This window comes from Blennius ocellaris (genome assembly GCF_963422515.1).
Source record: "Blennius ocellaris genome assembly, chromosome: 23".
In the NCBI taxonomy this organism is placed as follows: domain Eukaryota; kingdom Metazoa; phylum Chordata; class Actinopteri; order Blenniiformes; family Blenniidae; genus Blennius; species Blennius ocellaris.
The window spans coordinates 17994014-18013485 of NC_137672.1; the positions used below are offsets into that span (position 1 = coordinate 17994014).

The window sequence follows — 19472 nt, forward strand, 5'->3', positions numbered from 1 at the left end:
CCTGCATGAAATCCAAAAACCACATACACACACACACACACACACACAGGAGGAGCTTCTACGGTGTCTAAAGAGATTACCCCCCCCCCCCTCAGATGAAAGCTGCGGGGCTAATTCTAATTCAGCCGCTAGGCGTAGAGTCTAGACGAGGCCTCCGGTCAGCGGCGCTTGGGGGGGGGGGGGGGGGGGGGGGGGGAAGAAAGAAAGCCACTTGCTGTTGGTTCCTGCTCTGCGTCGCCCCCTCAGGTCACTTTAAGCAGCAGTTTTGAAAAGTGGGCTCACGATTTGAAAAGTGTTGCATCACCGCAGGCGTACTTCCTCCTGCAGCGCGAATTTATAGTCCTTATTACGACCAATAAGCACTGGAACGACGTGTAATCCCTCCTTTTGTTGCTATTAAAAGGACTTTCCGGTGAATTCTGTGTATTATTTTCTAGAATTGAAAATATTCCCCCAAACGGAACCAGTGGCGAGGGACGTAGTGCACGAGACAGTAAAAACCCTTTTATTATAAAATAGCATCTTTTGGGGGGAGGAGACTTGGGATTAATTATATTTCAGCCTTTTTCAATGTTTGACTTTATTTTCAAATCTGTTTCTTCACATTTTTGGTAAAAAAAAAAATATATATATATATTCTTTTGCACAATTTTAACTGGATCAACTTGGATTTTACACTTTAATCCATTTTTTCCTAAATATTAATTTCTCTGCATTTCTTTTTGAAATCAAATCATTTTGATTTAATTTCCCATACATTTTTCTTCAGAACAATTACTTTTAGATTAATTTTTTTTAAATGTGTATCATGACAATTTCTTAAATATTAAGATTTATGTTAAATGAACATCAATTTTAAATGTTTACGTTTCTTAATATTTAGACTGTTTCCCTAAATGCCTAATTTCTTTTCTTTGACATTCTTCTCTTAATTCACATTTTTCTTTCCGTAATTTTAAAAGATCAGACTGTAAAGTTTATCTTTGTCGGTTTTTCACATTTACTTAGGTTGCGTTTTTAAAAGATCCTCAAACCCGTCTAAGATTAGCCTTTGTATTGTCATTTTAATTTAATAAAATTTAATTTTTGATATTTTCTCTTGTACTTGACATTTTTGGGGATTCATGGTTTAATTATTTAGTTTTTTCAAAGATGCAATTTGAACTGTGTCACATCTAATTATCTCCAGAACAACATTTAGAGTTTATTCTCAAAATTTCAAAATAAGAGTTCAGCTTCCCCCTTCAATGGATTTCATTATTTCATGATTGGATTACGTCTTAATGGTAAAAAGCCATTGTGGAACAATTACTAATGTTGTTACTTGAAAGTGTCCTCATGTCCTACCACACACACACACACACACACACACACACACACACACACACACACACACTCCTTAATGCACTCACACACAGACACGCCCAGTTCAGAGTGCATGCTGGGAGTATGGATTATCCTGTCACATACAACCCACACATCAGCAGTTTCCTCCGCCGCCGCCGGCAAAAGTCCACGAGAGGTCATGTGACACTGGACACACTTAACAGATGTGCACACACACACACACACGCACACACACGCACACACACACGGGGCAGAATCTTCTCTCACCTACAAACCCGCGGCAGCTGACCTGCTCCGTGCCGTAACCGTGGCAACCACAGGAACCGGCGGGCAGGACCTCCAAACTGTCACCACGGTAACGCAACTTCACGCCGAGTGTCGCGTGTGTTACCGCCGGCGGGGGCCAGAGCAGTTCTGTTAAAGTTGTTACTATGGTAACCGGTAACAGAACTGTCAAGAACGTGACAGAACAGGTAGTTGGTATATGTTTCTGTTGCCGCGGGCAACATATACCAACTACCTGTTCTGTCACTATGGTAACGTCCCTGTTTTGTTCCGGCAACAGAACAGAGTCGGAGCGCAGTTATTTTTGGTTGCCATAGTAACAGAACCTCACACCAACAATTGTGTTCTGCTCCTGATCACACCAACGGAACTGAGGCTCATGTTTGTTACCTCGGTAACGGAACCGTCCTCTTGCCTGTTTCAACGAGGCGGTTTCTGTTCCGTTACTGCGGTAACGGAACCTCACACCGGCTCCCTCACGTTACCATAGCGACATGACAGGACCTGCTATCTGTTCCGTCGGCGAAGCGAAGCGGCTGGTGACGCGACGGTGAATAATAATAATAGTAAATACATTTTGAGAACTCTTAGGCAGAACGGCGTGAAAACCAAACTACGTAACGTAACGTGTCGTCTGCGACTCGATTTCCTGAAAGTTTAATGATTCACTTCGATCCTACAAATGCAGCGTGGAACAACCGATTAAAAAAAACAAAAAAAACAAACAAAAAAACCTAAATGAGTCTGGAGTCTTAACGGCTGTTTGAGCAGCAGAAAGAAGATTTACACCGCCCGCCTGATTGTTGTGCATCAATCCCGATCAAGCTAATCTGACCGCCGCTGCCGTCGGGAATCAATTTTAATCTTCAAGAAGCCGCAAGTAATCACCCGCCGATCAATGGCGGGGCCTGAAGGAGCGCCTCTGTTATGATAAATGCTGCTGGTTGCTCGCCGTAGAGAGAGAGAGAGAGCGGAGACGGGGGGGAAGATGCACAACGCGGCCGCTAACGAAGCCGCCGCGGCCGCTAACGAAGCCGCTAACGAAGCGTGTTGACGAACCGTCTTTTATCCCGAACTGGATCACGTGACGTTTTTTGTCACGAAGGCTAACGCACACGGCTTTAACCGCGGCGAGTTAGTGACGTCATCACGAGGCGTCGCTTTGATCAGATTCAGATTTCACCTTTTCCTTTCAGGTAAGTTTTAGCATTTACGCGGCAGCATTTTGAAAACGACGTCCGTTGACGTGGAAACGCTGGAAAAGATGTCGTTTCCGTGTTGGTTGTTTATGTAATGGAACCACACACACACACACAGGACAATACACTATAAACATAAACAACGGGAGAACCTGAACATTCCAGTCGACAGGAACCAAGTTGGATTATTATTACGGTGACTGTCAAAATAAAAGCACCAAAGAATCTGGACACTCCGGAGGAAGCGTTGATCTTATTGTGTATCGACTGAGCATGTGCAGGAGATCTGTTCACTGTGGCGGAGGTGTGCATGTGCAGCGTTTTCAAAAAGTTGCGCCCAGAGCGCAATGACGGTTTTGTGTTAAGATTCCAGTTATTGTTTCTCAAAGTGTTTTGACTCATTCAGGAGTCGTTTGAAAGATAAATTATCGAAACTTCAGGCTCGGGGACGTCAAACACACGACAACAAAACTTTGAAAAGAGAAGAACATCAGAACGAGGTGCAAGTTATCGAAACTCCAAATCTTCAAAATGACGGTTAATTTGACAAAATGCTGCAACTTCAGAACATTTTGCAGGAAGAAGCGTCGTTTAGAACTGAATACTGTGACTGGTTGACTGACCAGATGTTACTTATGGAGGTTTATTAAAAGCTTGTTTTACTGGTTCGGGTCACTGAACGTCAAACTGCTGAGGTTTGTTGACGTTTGTCTGATGTTTTTGTTTGTTGTTTGTTTCTTCCAGCTTTTGAAAGAGACAGAAGAGTTTCCTTTGCTGGGAAGGAAGCAACACTTCCTCTGTGCCGGGATGATGGATGACCTGGGCGGCCGGCGCAGTGAGAGGAGGAGGAGGAGGAGGAATAGGAAGTGGAAGAGGAAGAGGAGGAGGAGGAGGAATAGGAAGAGGAGGAGTGATGCAGGTGGGAGAGTGAGAGAATCGCAACAAGAGGTAAGTCAGATCAGTGGATCTGGCCTCAGGCGGAGGTCATGTGACGCTGTCCTCCTCTCCTCCTCTCCTCCTTTCCTCTCCTCTCCATGCTCTCCTCTCCTCTCCTCTCCTCCTTTCCTCTCCTCTCCATCCTCTCCTCTCCTCTCCTCCTCTCCTCCTTTCCTCTCCATCCTCTCCTCTCCTCTCCTCTCCTCCTCTCCTCCTTTCCTCTCCATCCTCTCCTCTCCTCTCCTCTCCTCCTTTCCTCTCCATCCTCTCCATCCTCTCCTCTCCTCCTTTCCTCTCCTCCTCTTCCTCCTTTCCTCTCCATCCTCTCCTCTCCTCCTTTCCTCTCCATCCTCTCCTCTCCTCTCCTCCTTTCCTCTCCATCCTCTCCTCTCCTCCTTTCCTCTCCATCCTCTCCTCTCCTCTCCTCCTCTCCTCTCCATCCTCTCCTCTCCTCCTTTCCTCTCCATCCTCTCTCCTCCTTTCCTCTCCTCTCCATGCTCTCCTCTCCTCTCCTCCTCTCCTCTCCATCCTCTCCTCCTCTCCTCTCCATCCTCCCCTCTCCTCTCCTCCTGTCCTCTTCATCCTCTCCTCCTCTCCTCTCCTCCTCTTCATCCTCTCCTCTCCTCTCCTCCTCTCCATCCTCCCCTCCATCCCCTCCTCTCCTCTCCTCCACTCCTCTCCTCTCTCCTCTCCTCTCCTCTCCTCTCATCCACTCCTCTCTTCTCATCATCTCCTCTCCATCATCTCCTCCCCTCTCCATCCTCTCCTCCTCTCCTCCTCTGTCCGTCTCCCTCATCCTCTCTTTTCAGAGCTAGAACAAGCAGGCAGGTAGAGGAGGAAGCTGCTCTCTCTCTCTCTCTCTCTCTCCTGGAACAAACACCCACGCTCTCCCTCCCCCTCTCTCTCTCTCTCTCTCTCTCTCTCTCTCTCTCACTCACACACACATGTGAAGAGCCACGGCGAGGCTGACCGCGTCTATTCCAGCGTCTCCGATGAGACTCATGAGGCTATGAAGCCTCATTAAAGCGCCGTATTAATCAGCGGATGAAACTAAAAGCCGTGGAGGCGAACCTCTTGTTAGCTCACTCTCTGTTCAGGAAGAGAGCGAGGGCGGGCGAGCGAGGGCGAGCGAGAGCCTGAATCCTGCTCGGACCTGAACTCTGCTTTGTGAGTTTGCAGCTGGATTCTCGTTTAAAGACGGGAAAACAGCTGCAGCTGGCCGAGGAAACGTCTGCACGACGTTTCCACGTGAAAAAAAAAAACGCAAAAGTTTAAAGTTGTCCGTCGAAACAAACGGCACCGAAAACCGATTACAAACTGGACTTTCTCTCTCAAACCGCTCACTATTTTGAATTTAACACCTTTATTTACCATCGTCTGCATACGTCTACTGTAACACACACCGGAACTGTACGACCAAGAAGTACCGTTTAAAAAATAAAAGCTTGAATGTTCACATTGAGCACTTTTCAACAAAAAAACAAACTTCCTAGAATTAAGAGTTTAATCCTCAATAAATACCAACGTATTTGTATTTACGTGCACAGATGTAGAAACACTGAAATTAACACAAAGTATTCCGTTATTATACGTTTTTTTTCCGCAGTTGTTTGGCGAGCTCAAAGTTCTCATCACATTTGGTTTCTTTTTTGAAATTTTATTCTAGTTTATTTGGTTTAATTTTGCTCTTTGCAGACAGTAAACGCAGCAGTTTATATCCAGCGACTTGTAAGAAAGTCTTTCTTTTGTTGTTTGTATTTCTTCTTTATCTGAAAACAATCAGATTATTGTAATAATCTGTTCTGATGCATTCATCTTGGTTCTCCTCTGTTTACAACCAAACGACAGCATCGCCTTGATATCCTGCTTTTATATATTATGATGTTTTATTTATTATATACTTATGATATATAAGTATATAATAGATGAGACTAACTAGTGAAAATGCGAGATGAAATCAGATATTTATTGTCTTCTGTTGGGATTTATGTTATTTAAGATTGTTATATATTGCACAGGAATATTAACTAACTTAAATAACCTTTTGACAAACGAGACTGAAATTTGGTATTAGCTATTTCCAGTTTAGCTGGTGGTGCCCCAATTCCATTAGTATTTGATAAATAATCAATTTATTCAAATGAATAATTCTTAATTAATAAATTATTTTTGGTCATTTATTAACTTTTGAGTAATTACTCAATTACTCTAGGAGTGGCTAATGAGTAAACGACCATTTACTTCCATTAGTAATTCCAATTTTTCCTAAATTACTTCCAGTAATCTATTACTGACAGTAATTTTTAATGCTAATTACCAACCATAAATCCCAACACGTCTCACGATGAGAAAGTGGCGAAGAAGGAAGAGAAATTCCTCCTTTCTGTGCTTTTCTGACTTTCTCTGGACTTTCATGGCCTCGCCGACACTTTCCTTCAGAAAACGCTGCGTCAGTCGTTAACGCTCCACCGAGGAACATTTATTGATTCGCCTTATTAGTTTCTGTCCTCGGAGGAAGGACGAGGAACAAAAAGAAAGAAAAAAAAACCCCAACAAAACAGGACAAGTACAAAGAGTTTTTTGGGGGTTTTTTTTCTCCCGCCAGCCGCTGGATTTTAATTGCAACTCTTCCGAATCGTCAACTTTTAATTGGACCCGTTGGATCTGAATAATGAAGTTTTAGAAATGAAAAGTTGCAAATCCTCTCTGAGCCCGAATCCAAATGGAAAAAACCCGACAGATTTGAAACGGCGTTTGAAGTCTTACCTCAAAGTTTCTGCTTTATTGCAGTAATATAAATCAGCGGATTCAGATTTAGTGATTGTACGTTTCTCTCATATATTTGAGATCTATGTTACACTGTTACCCTCCATAGGATTTTAAAAGCGTGACTTAAGCCAGTTAAATGCTTTCAAGTTAAAGTACCTAGTCATATATAGTGATATATGCTCACATATGGGATTTATGAATATTTTGGCATTGTTTTTCTCTTGCTCTCTACTTTTTAGTTATTTCTTTCCATTAAATGTAGTTTATTACACAAGTTTTGTGATTCAGTCAGTCTGTATTTATGTTGCTGTCACGATAAATGTGCGATATATTATACACATGTGAGTTTCCACTTTCCATGCAGTTTTTATATTTCTCACGTTATCCCCTTGACCTCAGTTCCCCTCATCAACCACATAAACCTTCACAGTCTTTAAAGTTTTTAAAAGGACTCCGCCCACCCAGACGACTTTAAAACCCTCGTAAACTCATATTTACAGCGTTTTCCACCTTTTTTTTTTAGCGGAATAACTACCGAAACCAACAAAATACACAAGAATCAGCCTCCATATTGGGAAACCTGCTGTCATCAAACAATCTCAGCTCATGAGGAAGAAATAAAGACCTGCATCAGGTGGTGAGGACGTCAGAGTCCAGAGGAAAGAGGTCTTCCTCCCGTCGGGGACTTTTATATAGACTAATAACAAAAGGGGGCAACGCTTAAGGTCAGCGGACGTAAGTTACATGACCCCTTAAAACCTCAACAAGCAGATTAAACAACTTCTTCTGTGTTTCAAACCAAATAGAGCTCAAACACTTCAAGTTAGTTTCCTGTAACGTTTCCAATACCTGAGCTAGCGGCTCACTAGTTAGCATTAGCGGACTCGGAGCCCCTCCCCCTCCCCTCAGAGACTTCTACACACAAAAGAGTACCCCCAAAAATGTCCCCTGGTAAATCTCGGACTCCTTCCAGCCCGTCCTCGCGTCGAACCCCGCAGGCGAGTTCAACCGGTTCCGTCCCCCCCCCAACCCCCCCGGACCCCCCCCCCAGCGGCATGCCAAACGCTAGCGTTCCTCAAACCCCGTCACGCCGCGGCGGCGCACGCTTCACACAAAGCCGAACAGCAGCGACGCACGCGCGACCGCTGGCGTCACCCAGGTGTCCGTCCCCGCGGGCCCATTCAGCGCCGCGCGGCAGTAATCATGGGGCCATTGTCCGGGAGCGGTGGCGCCTGACCCCCCCACCCCCACGAGACCGCCGCAGCCCCGCGGGCGATAATGGGAATGCTAAATTGCAACTGTGCATGCGGTGGATTACCAAACCGGAGGGCAACAATGTCAGAGGCGAGCGGACAAAGGGGAGGGTAATTGACTGGCTTAACTAACGCCTGCTCTCCGGATCGGTTTGGGTGGAGGGGATGGAGGAGGGGGGGGGCGTCTCCGAGGAGGAGCAAAGCTGTGAAAGTTGAAACCCCGGTGCAGAATTAATAGCTCGACATTAATCTCATCTTAGAAACTTCAGCCAAGGGAAACGATCCGTCTCGCCTCTGCGGAAAGTGTATCAGCGGCCTCCGCTGCTCGATCAATAGCCTCCGCGATGGCCGTCACCCCCACCCCGGCAGGCCGGGAGGGGAGAGGAAGCGGGTGGGGGAAGGACTGGAGAGAAGGAGGAGGAGGAGGAGGATGGGAAGGAAGGAAGGAAGGCAGAGGAATGAACTGCATATTTGATGATTTGCCTCCAGACCAGAGCCTCGCGTTAAACTTTTATCACAACGTGTCCGCCAAAGCTCTTTTTTTAAAGCACAAACTGGTTTGCCGGAAAACTTTTACTTTGGCATTCGGTTAAAAGCGGGGGGGGGCTTCCCTCCAGGTGGAGTCTGCATGTTTCCCATGAAGTGTCGCTGCACAACATCAGCAGGACACGTGATAAAAACACGATTCACAAACGTTCAAGGTGTTCGTGCTTTGAGATGATCTCCCGGTGGAGTACCAGGGCTCTTTCGCTTTCTCTTGCCTCAGGTTTGCATTAAATGTGCAACTCGCCATCTAATAGTGGTGGAGGTGGAGGTGGTGGAGGAGCGCTGCCAGCTGACAAAACCCAGAGGACGTATGCGTGTGACGATGAGGCGAGGTCTTCCCCTCCTCCTTACCTGTGGGTTTCATGTAGTACGCCTCGATGTCGGCCATGTCCGTGTGCAGAGCGCAGTCCAGGTAACTGTGGATAACTTTCCTGCTGTAGTAGTACCGCGCGCCCACGAGGAGGAGGGGCGCGCAGCAGGTCAGCGTGACGGACTTGGTCACGTAAAAGCACATGACTGTGGAGAGACGGCAGAGAAACAAAACCCAAACCTGTCAGAACAGAGAATCAACGTGGTCGGCTTTCGGGGGGGCGGAATTTGACTCGGGTGAGCAGAAAGAGGCGAGGCAGGCGAGGCGACGCGTGGAAATATCCGAGAATATAAAAACACTTTGGTGAAATATCCGAGAATATAAAACACTTTGATCAAATATCCGAGGATATAAAAATGCTTTGATCAAATATCCGAGGATATAAAAACACTTTGATCAAATATCCAAGAATATAAAACACTTTGAACCTAATTAGAAAGTAGCTAGAAACGCCGCAAAGAAGAAGTATCTGCATTCTCTTTCTGCCTTGACTTGGTGACTTTATACATCCAGTGCTATTGGGGGTAATTAATGAGATGTGACGCTGGGGGGCGCAAGGGGGGGGGGGGGGGGGGTTGGAGGATGCGCATAGCATGTTGCGTGGCGTGCGTTTTGTTTTGTTGACGACTTCTCACTCGATCACATTTTGTTTGAAAGAAAACCTGCAGCTTGTTAAAGCCTGATTGTTCGGTGCGTAACGGAGGAACTGTGACAGGATCAACAAAAGCCAGAGGAGGAGGAGGAGGAGGAGGAGGAAGGAGGAGGAGGGTGGTGGTGGGGGTGCACCAGCACCGTGCGTGTGCGCGTCACAGAGGGGAGGATTTTTTTTTCTTCTTTTTTTTTTTGCCATGTGTGCGCGCACCCTGAGGGCCAATCCCTCACAATTCATTCAGCCTCTCATTCACCGGCATGTCATCACGGCGCCCCGCCGCTTTTTACGCACAACGCAGCCATGCGGCGGCCATGCCTTTTGTTGCGTGATGCGCGTCGGGGAGCGTCAACCGGTGCCGCAGCGGATTCGAAAACTTGGCTCTTCTCTCCTTGTTGGGGGGGCCCCTCCGGCGGCGGAGGAGGAGGAGGAGGGAGGAGGTTTGATTTGTTTGCGATTCAGCAGGAAAAATCAGACTTGAGCGCAGGAGACACGAGCCAGTCTGAGCCGGTGGAGGAGGAGGAGGAGGGGGTGTCGGGAGAGAGAGGGGGGGGGGGTTAAAAAATAAAAACCCCCACCTCCGTGCGTAATAGGTGTTATAAAATCAAGTTTGGAGGGGTCTGAGCAGCTTACCTGTCAGGAGCGCGTATAGGAACTGCGCGTTGGGCTGCTGCCGGAGCCCCCGGAACGCGGTGTTGGGTATCCGCTCCATGATGCCCTCGTAGAAGATGCGCCGCACCTCCTCCTGGTCCGCGCGCTCGAACTCGCGGATAAACACCGCGTCCCTCCGCACCTCCTTGGCCTCGGCGGGGTTCAGGGCCGCCGGGCTCCACATCATCGACTCCTTTTTGCTCCCCGGTATAGCATCGTGTTCGTCCGCAACGATTTTAGTCTCGCAAACCATTTTGGGAGACGAACAATGCATGCAAACTGGCCGCGGGGGGGGGGGGGGAGAAAAAAAAAAACCCCAAGTCGCCGTGCGGTTCGGGAGAGAAAAAAAAAAAAGGAAGAATAAGAAAGAAAAGAAGAAGAAGAAAGAAAAAAAAAACCCCAACAAAAAGGGAAAAAAAAAAAAACGAGGAGGAATGAATGGGGGTGGGGGAGGGATGAGTGGAGATGGATGGAGGTTTCGTTAAAAAACAGAGAAACGATGGAGGGGGGATAAGACGGAGGGGGATGTTCTGCTGCAACCCTGAGCGTTTCTGTGAAGACCAAGACTCGCCGGTGCGCCTCGAGCCGTATTTATAGGCGGGCAGGGCGGGGAGCTGCGGGTTCAGGGGGGTTGCGCTGCGCACATTGGCGGAGGCGCTGCGCCCGTCGGATGCTGATGGAGGAGGGGAGACACCCCCCCCCCCCTCTCTCTCTCTCTCTCTCTCTCTCTCTCTGCGTGCTTCTGTGTGTGTGTTGGGGGGTGTAACGCCAAGGTAGCTACCCCAGCCAGAATCCCCCCCCCCCCCCCCTAACAACCCACCCGCCAGCCACGGGAGCGCGCATGCAGGAATATGAATGCATGTGAATGAGAGCTTCACTCAGCAGAAACACTCATCAGTGCAAACACAAGAGGGAAGAGTTTAATTCTATATATTCCACCAAGTACTCCAAAAATATACTGGGTTATTTGCACACACACACAAAAAACAACTTTATTCTGACTTATTTGCATTTTTTATTCTTACATTCCCACATGGAAAGAATATATGAGGATATATGCACAAATATGACAATATAGATGCTGCATATATGCGTATATATGCCACATATAGGCAAAACCTATATTCAAACATATATGTTTATATAGGTTCTTTCCATGTGGGTTGCGAATGAGCAAACATATGATAGCATTTTTTTATGTATGTTTTATTTTATAATATTTTGAAACGCCTATTTTTGAAGACCTAAACTACACGTACAGTATCTCAGTTATATAACACAACTCACTAAATGTAAAAATAAGAAAGGATTTTGCGATCAGTTATCTATTTTCGAGCTGTTTCAGTGAAACACCAAATTTAGTTTTATGAAAACAATTCTGATATTGATGGATATGAAGTCAAATGAAATAAAGGAATTGGTGTGAGCTCAGTTTTAAACATCGACAAAATAAAATTTGCTTAAATTAAATAAACTTTAATTTCCTCTGGGAATTTTTCTTTCTAATCTAATTTTTTCATGACGAGCTTTTCCTATCGTCTGAAGTGAGAAACTAAACTACTGATGATGATTATTTCTTCCATCAAACCTGCTTATTTCAGGATAAAATCATAATTCCTTGAAACACACAGAAGAGTAAAACTATTCATATTTATATCCAGCAAAGCACTGCCGAGGAAAATAAACGCTGTGCTAATCTTAAACTTAAATCTGAGAATTTGTTCATTGATTATTCTGCTCAGAAACGTTTTAGAGGAATAGTATTATGAAGTATTGTTGGTAGAGATCAAATGAGTGACTATATGAATAAAGATATAAATCATTTCACCACAATATTCAGTATTTGTAAAAAAAAACAACAACAACTAAAAGTGATGCTGTTCAAAACATCACCACTGATATATAAGGATCATTATATTCAAGTATTACAATAGATTTCACAATAAGAGTTCTTTGAAAACAGTCCGTTGCTATTTCATTGTGGAGACTGTGGCTCTTCACGTCTTTAACCTTATTTAACATCCAGGCCAGTTAAATCAAAGAAGGTTTTAATATTTCATTAACTACAATATGCATCGCAGACATACTGGAGTGGATTTGTCCTCAAGAGTCTGAAAGACGCGAAATAGAGAATTGTTCGAGGTTTTTCAAGGTTGTTTTTGGGGGTGAACTTTAAGTTTAGTTTGTTGAGTGAGGGGGGGGTTAATGGGGGGGGGGGGGGGGGGGGCTGCGATCTCTGCAGTAAAATTCAATCCGGTCGCCTCACTTTCATATCCCTCCATGCTCGCGCGCTCCGAGGCAGGAAAGACCATTTGTGGCGCGGATGACTACTGGTGGCACGACCCCCCACCCCCCCCCCCCCCCGCTCCTCCTCTCGCGACGTGTATATTTTGAGAAAGTGGGCCTTCGAGGGAGGGGGGTGTGTGATGGAGAGACCGATTTGTCTTCCCGGTGAGGAGGTTTCCCGGTTTGTTCGGGCTGCGCGAGGATGCAGCACAAAGGCGCAGAGAGAGAGAGAGAGCGCGCGCGCGGCGAGGGGGGGGGGCGGCGGAGGGTGGGGGGGTTGATGCGTCAAACGGAGGCAAGCTGGCGATTTTCTTTTCTTTCTTTTTTTTTATTTATTATCAATGCAAAACTCGTAAAAATACGACAAGTAAAACGCGCTTTGCGTTTGGCGGCCATCGCCACTGCGCAGCCTGCGGTGCGCAGCCTCCTCTGCCGGTTGACTGACAGCTCTGCGGCATTGCAGTGAGTCCGCTGCTGCTTCCCTCCGCTTTTTGTCGCCCTCCCGTCACACTCGTCACCACCCCCCCCCCCCCCCCCCTCCTCCCTCCCCTCCCCGCCCCTCGAACCCGATCCGCGTGCGCCCTGCGACGCACCGGAACGAGCGGCGGCGGCTTTTTACGCACGAAGGAGAGGACGGCTGAGACGCTCTTTGTCCCCCCCCCCCCCCCTTGCCCCCCCCCCGTGCATCGTTATCATTCAGAATAGGGCTCTCGTGGAGCATTCTCTGTCCGCGTGTTGACATTTACTGATATTTACTGATGATCACGAGCTCCACCGGTCAAATCAGAGAAAATGTTGCCAGAGGAAACAACGGAGGCTTCAAAAAAAAAAAAAAAAAAAAAAAAGTTCGGCCGGAGCCGCATCGGAATCTGTTCAGCGGGAGGTCGCAGTGCCACGGTCGCATATGTAAAGCAGAACTAGTTTGAACTGGATTATTGCAGACAACCTGCTATTGATAAGGCTGCGTCCACCCCCACTCTCCTCCTCCTCCTCCTCCTCCTCCTCCTCCTCCTCCTCCTCCTCCTCCTCCTCCTCCTCCTCCTCCTCCTCCTCCTCCTCCTCGTGTTCGATTCGTAGACTTACGCCACGCAATAATAATAATTAAAAAATACTACTAATAATAATACTCCTGCGTTATAAAGCCATGTTTGGATGCAGCAGCGGCTCCTCGTGCACCGCGCATGTGCAGTGGAGAGGCTGCCGCGTTCACGTGTTCTCGGAGACGCGCAAAGTTTTTAACCATCAACTTTTAAGCAACTATCAGTCCACAGATTAACACATTCATGACTTTAATGTTGTCACAGTAAGCCAGAGGCTGCACGTGACAAAACACTAAGTTATGTATGTAGATTTTAACGAGATATTAATATACTTTTCTTAAGGTTTTTTGTTTTTTTTTACTATTTCAGGAGAAGTAATAGGAGTTGCAAGTTTGTGTGTGTGTGTGTGTGTGTGTGTGAGAGTGTTGCTGGAGTGCCAGACCTTTGTCCCCCCCTTCTGGTCACAAGTCAGACTGCAGTTTGAAGGACAGTAAATACTCCCACTACTATTTCTGTTACTACTACCTGGAGTATTACCACTACTCCGACCTGTGTTTTTCAAAAATAGAAAGAAAAAAGAAAATCTTACAACTTCTACTATTTGTACTGAAGCATGAACATTAAATGACACCCTCTCATAGATCAAAGATATAATTATGTTTTCATATTGTAGGAGTGTTCAATGATATTTGATCTTTTGATAAACAAAAAATAATGTTTTTTTTTGTTTTTTTTTACATTTATAGTTTTAAAAGTTGTGAATTCTATTTCAATATTAATGGCAAATAATCCTAAACGACCATATTTCAGTAATGTGAGTATTTGTAATATGTTAAATTCACCACTAACACTTAAATGGTGCAGTAACATTTTGAATGTGTGTATTTGACCCCAAAAATATCCTGAGTTGATGACAAAGTAGGTCGATATGTTACATTCTTCTGTTTTGTATTTTACGTAAAACGACATTTTCTCCCAACAATTAATTAGTTAGTAAATTTCAAGCAGAAGGCGTGTTAAAGGAGCAGGTCAAGGTTCATAATGCTGACGGGGATTTTTTAATGTATATATATATATATGTGTTTATATATATATATATATATATATATGTGTGTGTATATATATATATATGTGTGTGTGTGTGTGTGTATATATATATATATATATATATATGTATATACATGTGTGTGTAATATATATGTGTGGTGTATATGTATATATATATATTTCTGGGGTCACACACTAGCGATGCTACATGCTAAAGGGTTTCTGGGCTCACGCACCAGCGATGCTACATGCTAAAGGGTTTCTGGGCTCACACACTAGCGATGCTACATGCTACATGCTAAAGCGTTTCTGGGCTCACCGCACCAGCGATGCTACATGCTAAATGGTTTCTGGCTCACACACTAGCGATGCTACATGCTACATGCTAAAGCGTTTCTGGGCTCACGCACCAGCGATGCTACATGCTAAAGGGTTTCTGGGCTCACGCACCAGCGATGCTACATGCTACAGGGTTTCCGGGTTTACGCACCAGCGATGCTACATGCTAAAGGGTTTCTGGGCTCACGCACCAGCGATGCTACACGCTAAAGGGTTTCTGGGCTCACACACCAGCGATGCTACATGCTACAGGGTTTCCGGGTTTACGCACCAGCGATGCTACATGCTAAAGGGTTTCTGGGCTCACGCACCAGCGATGCTACATGCTAAAGGGTTTTCTTGCTCACACACCAGCGATGCTACATGCTACATGCTACAGGGTTTCCGGGCTGCACAACGCCCGACCGTTTTGAGCCGCGACCGCGGATGTTGAGAACGACTTTCCCACACGGGAAAGAGATCTTTCCTCTCCGACGCCTGAGAAGCGCCTTGTTTGTGGAACCTTTAGGCAACATCTTCGCCTGTGAATCAGAGGCAGTGGGTGTGGCTGACAGTTCGGCAAAGTGTTACAATATTTGACGTTGCACACGGAGTGCGGAGCCTGGCTTCGAGGCGATCGGCGGGAGTTCTGAAGATTTAAATATAACATTGGGATTGGAGGAGACCAGGCACCGGGTGCAGACAATCATACACAAAAAACATTAAAAAAAAAAGATCACCACTGCACGTCTGACGCCGACATTTCTTTGTGTTGCAGCTCCACGTTCAATGTTAAGAGTGGAAAACACCTGATGGTACATAACGTGTCAGAAATTACTTGATAAGTGTCTCTTAATCCTGTTTACACTGTGAATTGACACCGCAGGAAAATTAGAACATAAATATTTGAGTTTCCTCTCGCCTGCAGGGCCTCGTACAAACACGCTGACGTGTGAAAATACAAATGAAGAAAGACAACATAATATTCAAATAATGAATTGTTTACTTTTAAATACAAAAAAATTAAAAAAGCCTCTTGGTATTTGCTGACAAAGGAACAAGCTAACGCTGTTGTTAAACACGGCAAAGGGCCGCAAAGGCCAACGTGAGGATGTGGTGGTCGCTGTGGGTCAGAAGACGGAAGGGGGGCAGTGGGCCCGGGACAGAACCCTGAGGAACCCCTCTGCCCGGCAGGAAGTCTTTCCCCTCCATTCGGTGCTTTTCACCAAACTCCCATCCGCTTTAACTGGACATTTTGGGGGTTTTTTTTGCAGTTTTTCGTGGAAACGTGTTGCCGAGTCGTTAACCAAAAAAATCCCAGCTCTCTATTTCCAGATGTTACGCAAGTCTTGATGACTTTTTTTGACGACTTTTCAGAAGTTCAGGTGAACGGTGTTGGACGCCATCGGAGCAAATCGTCGCTATTGAGAATCAGCGGGCAGAGATTTGTTTTTATTTTCAGTTTTCGCCGAAGTTCAACCCGTGAATCCGTCGCTTTTCGTTCAGAACAGCTGCTTCCGGATCGAGATCCCGTCGCCTTTCTGGCTCCTCGGGAGAGATCAAACTTTTACTCTTGAGTACATATTCCAGACCGGGTACTTTTTCCTTGTACTTGAGTAAAAATGAACAGTTGTACCTCTGGGCTTTCGCACACAGCCCCGAGGGACTGTGTGCTAAAAATGTTTGTTGGTTTTTTGGGGGGGATTTCTCATAATTAAATTGTACGAGGACGTTTGTGCACTTTATGCTTAGAGCAGTTTGTCACAAAATTTGCAAAGTTGACTTCAATTTGCAAGTTGCGCCGGCGCCACGGGGGTCGGGAGTAAACTCGTTCGCACAGCTCAGAAGCGTATAATAAGGACGACCCGGGACGCAGGAATTCATTCTCCGGAGTCCAGTCGACTGTCGACGTCGTTTCTACTTGACGGGGGAACCTCGACTTTAAGGTACCGGCAAATCTTTTCTTGGTCTCTACATGTATCCGGCATTTTATCTGCTGTGTGTCTCGTTGGAGGCGTGTTTTGGCAAAACTTCATGTTTTCGTTTTTTTTTTTTTTGTTTGTTTAGAAAATGAAGATCTGCGTCGCGTTCCTGATCTTTGCGCTCGTGTCGGCGCTGGACGCGGCACCGGTACAAAACCATGGCGTTGGTGAGTAGACGATCTGGATCTGGACCTGGATTAGTTAAAGGCTTAAAAACACCTTCACTGCGAACATGAGGATCATTCATTGGTTGTTTTTTTTTTTGCTGTATGAAGCAGCAGCTTTACGTTATGGACTTAAACTTTTTTATCTCCGTCAGCCACAATAAGTAAAACACATGTGTTTGTCGTGTTTAGTGGATCTTGAAAGACTTGAAAGTCATTGTAGGTCACATTACTTCAACCATGAGGTATCAGAAGCACTGTTCTGACATTTAAACCAATTGTATTTAATCAGGTACTTCTCATTTCCCAAACTTCCTCAGTTAATCATCTCGAGGTCGAAGCATCTGGAAGTGAACCACTGGAAGTTGAAGCATCTGGAAGTGAACCACTTGAGGTCGAACCACTTGAGGTCGAAGCATCTGGAGATGAACCACTGGAAGACGAAGCATCTGGAGATGAACCACTGGAAGACGAAGCATCTGGAGATGAACCACTGGAAGACGAAGCATCTGGAGATGAACCACTGGAAGTCGAATCATTTGGAGATGAACCACTGGAAGACGAAGCATCTGGAGATGAACCACTGGAAGACGAATCATTTGGAGATGAACCACTGGAAGACGAAGCATCTGGAGATGAAGCACTGGAAGACGAATCATCTGATGATGAAGCACTGGAAGACGAATCATCTGATGATGAACCACTTGAGGTCGAGGCATCTGGAGATGAACCACTGGAAGACGAATCATCTGGAGATGAACCACTGGAAGACAAGTCATCTGATGATGAACCACTGGAAGTCGAATCATTTGGAGATGAACCACTGGAAGACGAATCATCTGCTGATGAACCACTTGAGGTCGAAGCATCTGGAGATGAACCACTGGAAGACGAATCATTTGGAGATGAACCACTGGAAGACGAATCATCTGCTGATGAACCACTTGAGGTCGAAGCATCTGGAGATGAACCACTGGAAGACGAATCATCTGATGATGAAGCACTGGAAGACGAATCATCTGATGATGAATCACTGGAAGACGAATCATCTGATGATGAAGCACTGGAAGACGAATCATCTGATGATGAACCACTGGAAGTCGAATCATCTGGAGATGAGCCACTCGAAATCGAATCATCTGGAAGTGAACCACTCAAGGTCGAATCATCTGGAAGTGAACCACTGGAGGTCGAATCATCTGATGATAAACCACTGGAGGTCGAATCATCTGATGATAAACCACTGGAAGTCGAATCATCTGATGATGAACCACTGGAAGTCGAATCATCTGGAAGTGAACCACTCGAGGTCGAATCATCTGATGATGAACCACTGGAAGTCGAATCATCTGATGATGAACCATTCAAAATCGAATCATCTGGAAGTGAACCACTCGAGGTCGAATCATCTGGTAATAAATCACTCGAAGTCGAATCCTCTGATGATGAAACACTGGAAGTCGAAGCATCTGGAAGTGAACCACTGGAAGTCGAAGCATCTGGAAGTGAACCACTGGAAGTCGAAGCATCTGGAAGTGAACCACTTGAGGTCGAAGCATCTGGAAGTGAACCACTGGAAGTTGATGTTTAAGAACGACGAGTCACTGGCTGACAAGCATCTTCACATAAAAAGGTGCAACCTCTGGGATAGACACTCCCCGTGATTCGTGCTGTCAAAATCTCACTCAAGCCGGAGCTTCAAAACCTCGACTTTGATCACTTTGATCTGAAGCAAAAGTTTTCATCCAAGAGTCCAAGCGATCTTTAATGCAGACCCTTCCTGGCTGTGAGCGTGTAACATTTGTCAACAAGTTAAATCTTCATATACTTATCATTATTGCGTGTCAATGTATTGAACAGATGTTGAATAAAAACAGTTCTGAGCATTAAAATGAGCATCGTCCTTTCTTTTTTTTGTGGCTCTAAAATACTTTCAATAAATATAGAACTTTTCCCATTTTATGGTATATATTCCCATTGAGCCTTGTAACGTGTAGAATAAATTCAGACAATATCCAGCCTTTGTTCTTTCTTTTGATCTTTAACTCCGCCCCCTCCCGAAGCTCTGCCGAGAGCGTGGTCAGTGTGATGTCGTTGATCAGTTCCTCAAGAATCCAAACATAAATACAATCAAAAAATATCCTATAGAATATCCACAGGTAATGTGACTGGTGTGTTTGGAGGCTGCTGCAGAAAATCACAATAAACAATCCACAAGTCAAGTGAACAAAACGAGTTGTTTGGTTAAAGTCGTCATCGCACAAGTTTTTTTTTTTTGCGTTTTCAAAAGGCAAACATTGCCTGAGTGTATTATTTAAAAGAAGTATTTAAAACTTGAGCAAACTGGACAAAACCTGTTTCCCCTCCGGAAAGACAAACGAAATGCAAAACGACTCGGAACGACGTCTGGTTGGTTCCTTCCTGAAACCACGATAATTTTATTCTATTTTATTTTCCATTCAAAGTTCTATCTCTCTGAAGTCGTTCTGAATTAGCGCCTCTGGTTTCAACTGACGTGAAGCAACTTTTTTAAAATTTTTTTATACCAAACAAGAAATTAAAGGAGAAAATAAAATACCAGAGGAAGGTAATGATGGATGCAACTGTTCAGATCACTTTCTGCCGAACTT

General features: G+C 45.4%; 2 protein-coding genes across 2 annotated transcripts in view; one reads left to right on the forward strand and one right to left on the reverse strand.

Annotated features, from left to right (window-relative positions):
- Nucleotides 1-10279, reverse strand: part of nat8l (N-acetyltransferase 8-like) — a gene marked incomplete at both ends in the record, with an annotated part of 16998 nt that extends 6719 nt beyond the window's left edge. Inside the window, 2 exons of the mRNA XM_080519092.1 lie at nt 8687-8851; nt 9988-10279. Coding sequence (XP_080375218.1) covers nt 8687-8851; nt 9988-10279 — 457 coding nt within the window. The remainder of the gene's footprint in view (nt 1-8686; nt 8852-9987) is intronic.
- Nucleotides 1-19472, forward strand: part of adisspb (adipose secreted signaling protein b) — a 215827-nt gene that overhangs the window by 8154 nt on the left and 188201 nt on the right. The gene's annotated exons all lie outside the window — the stretch shown is intronic.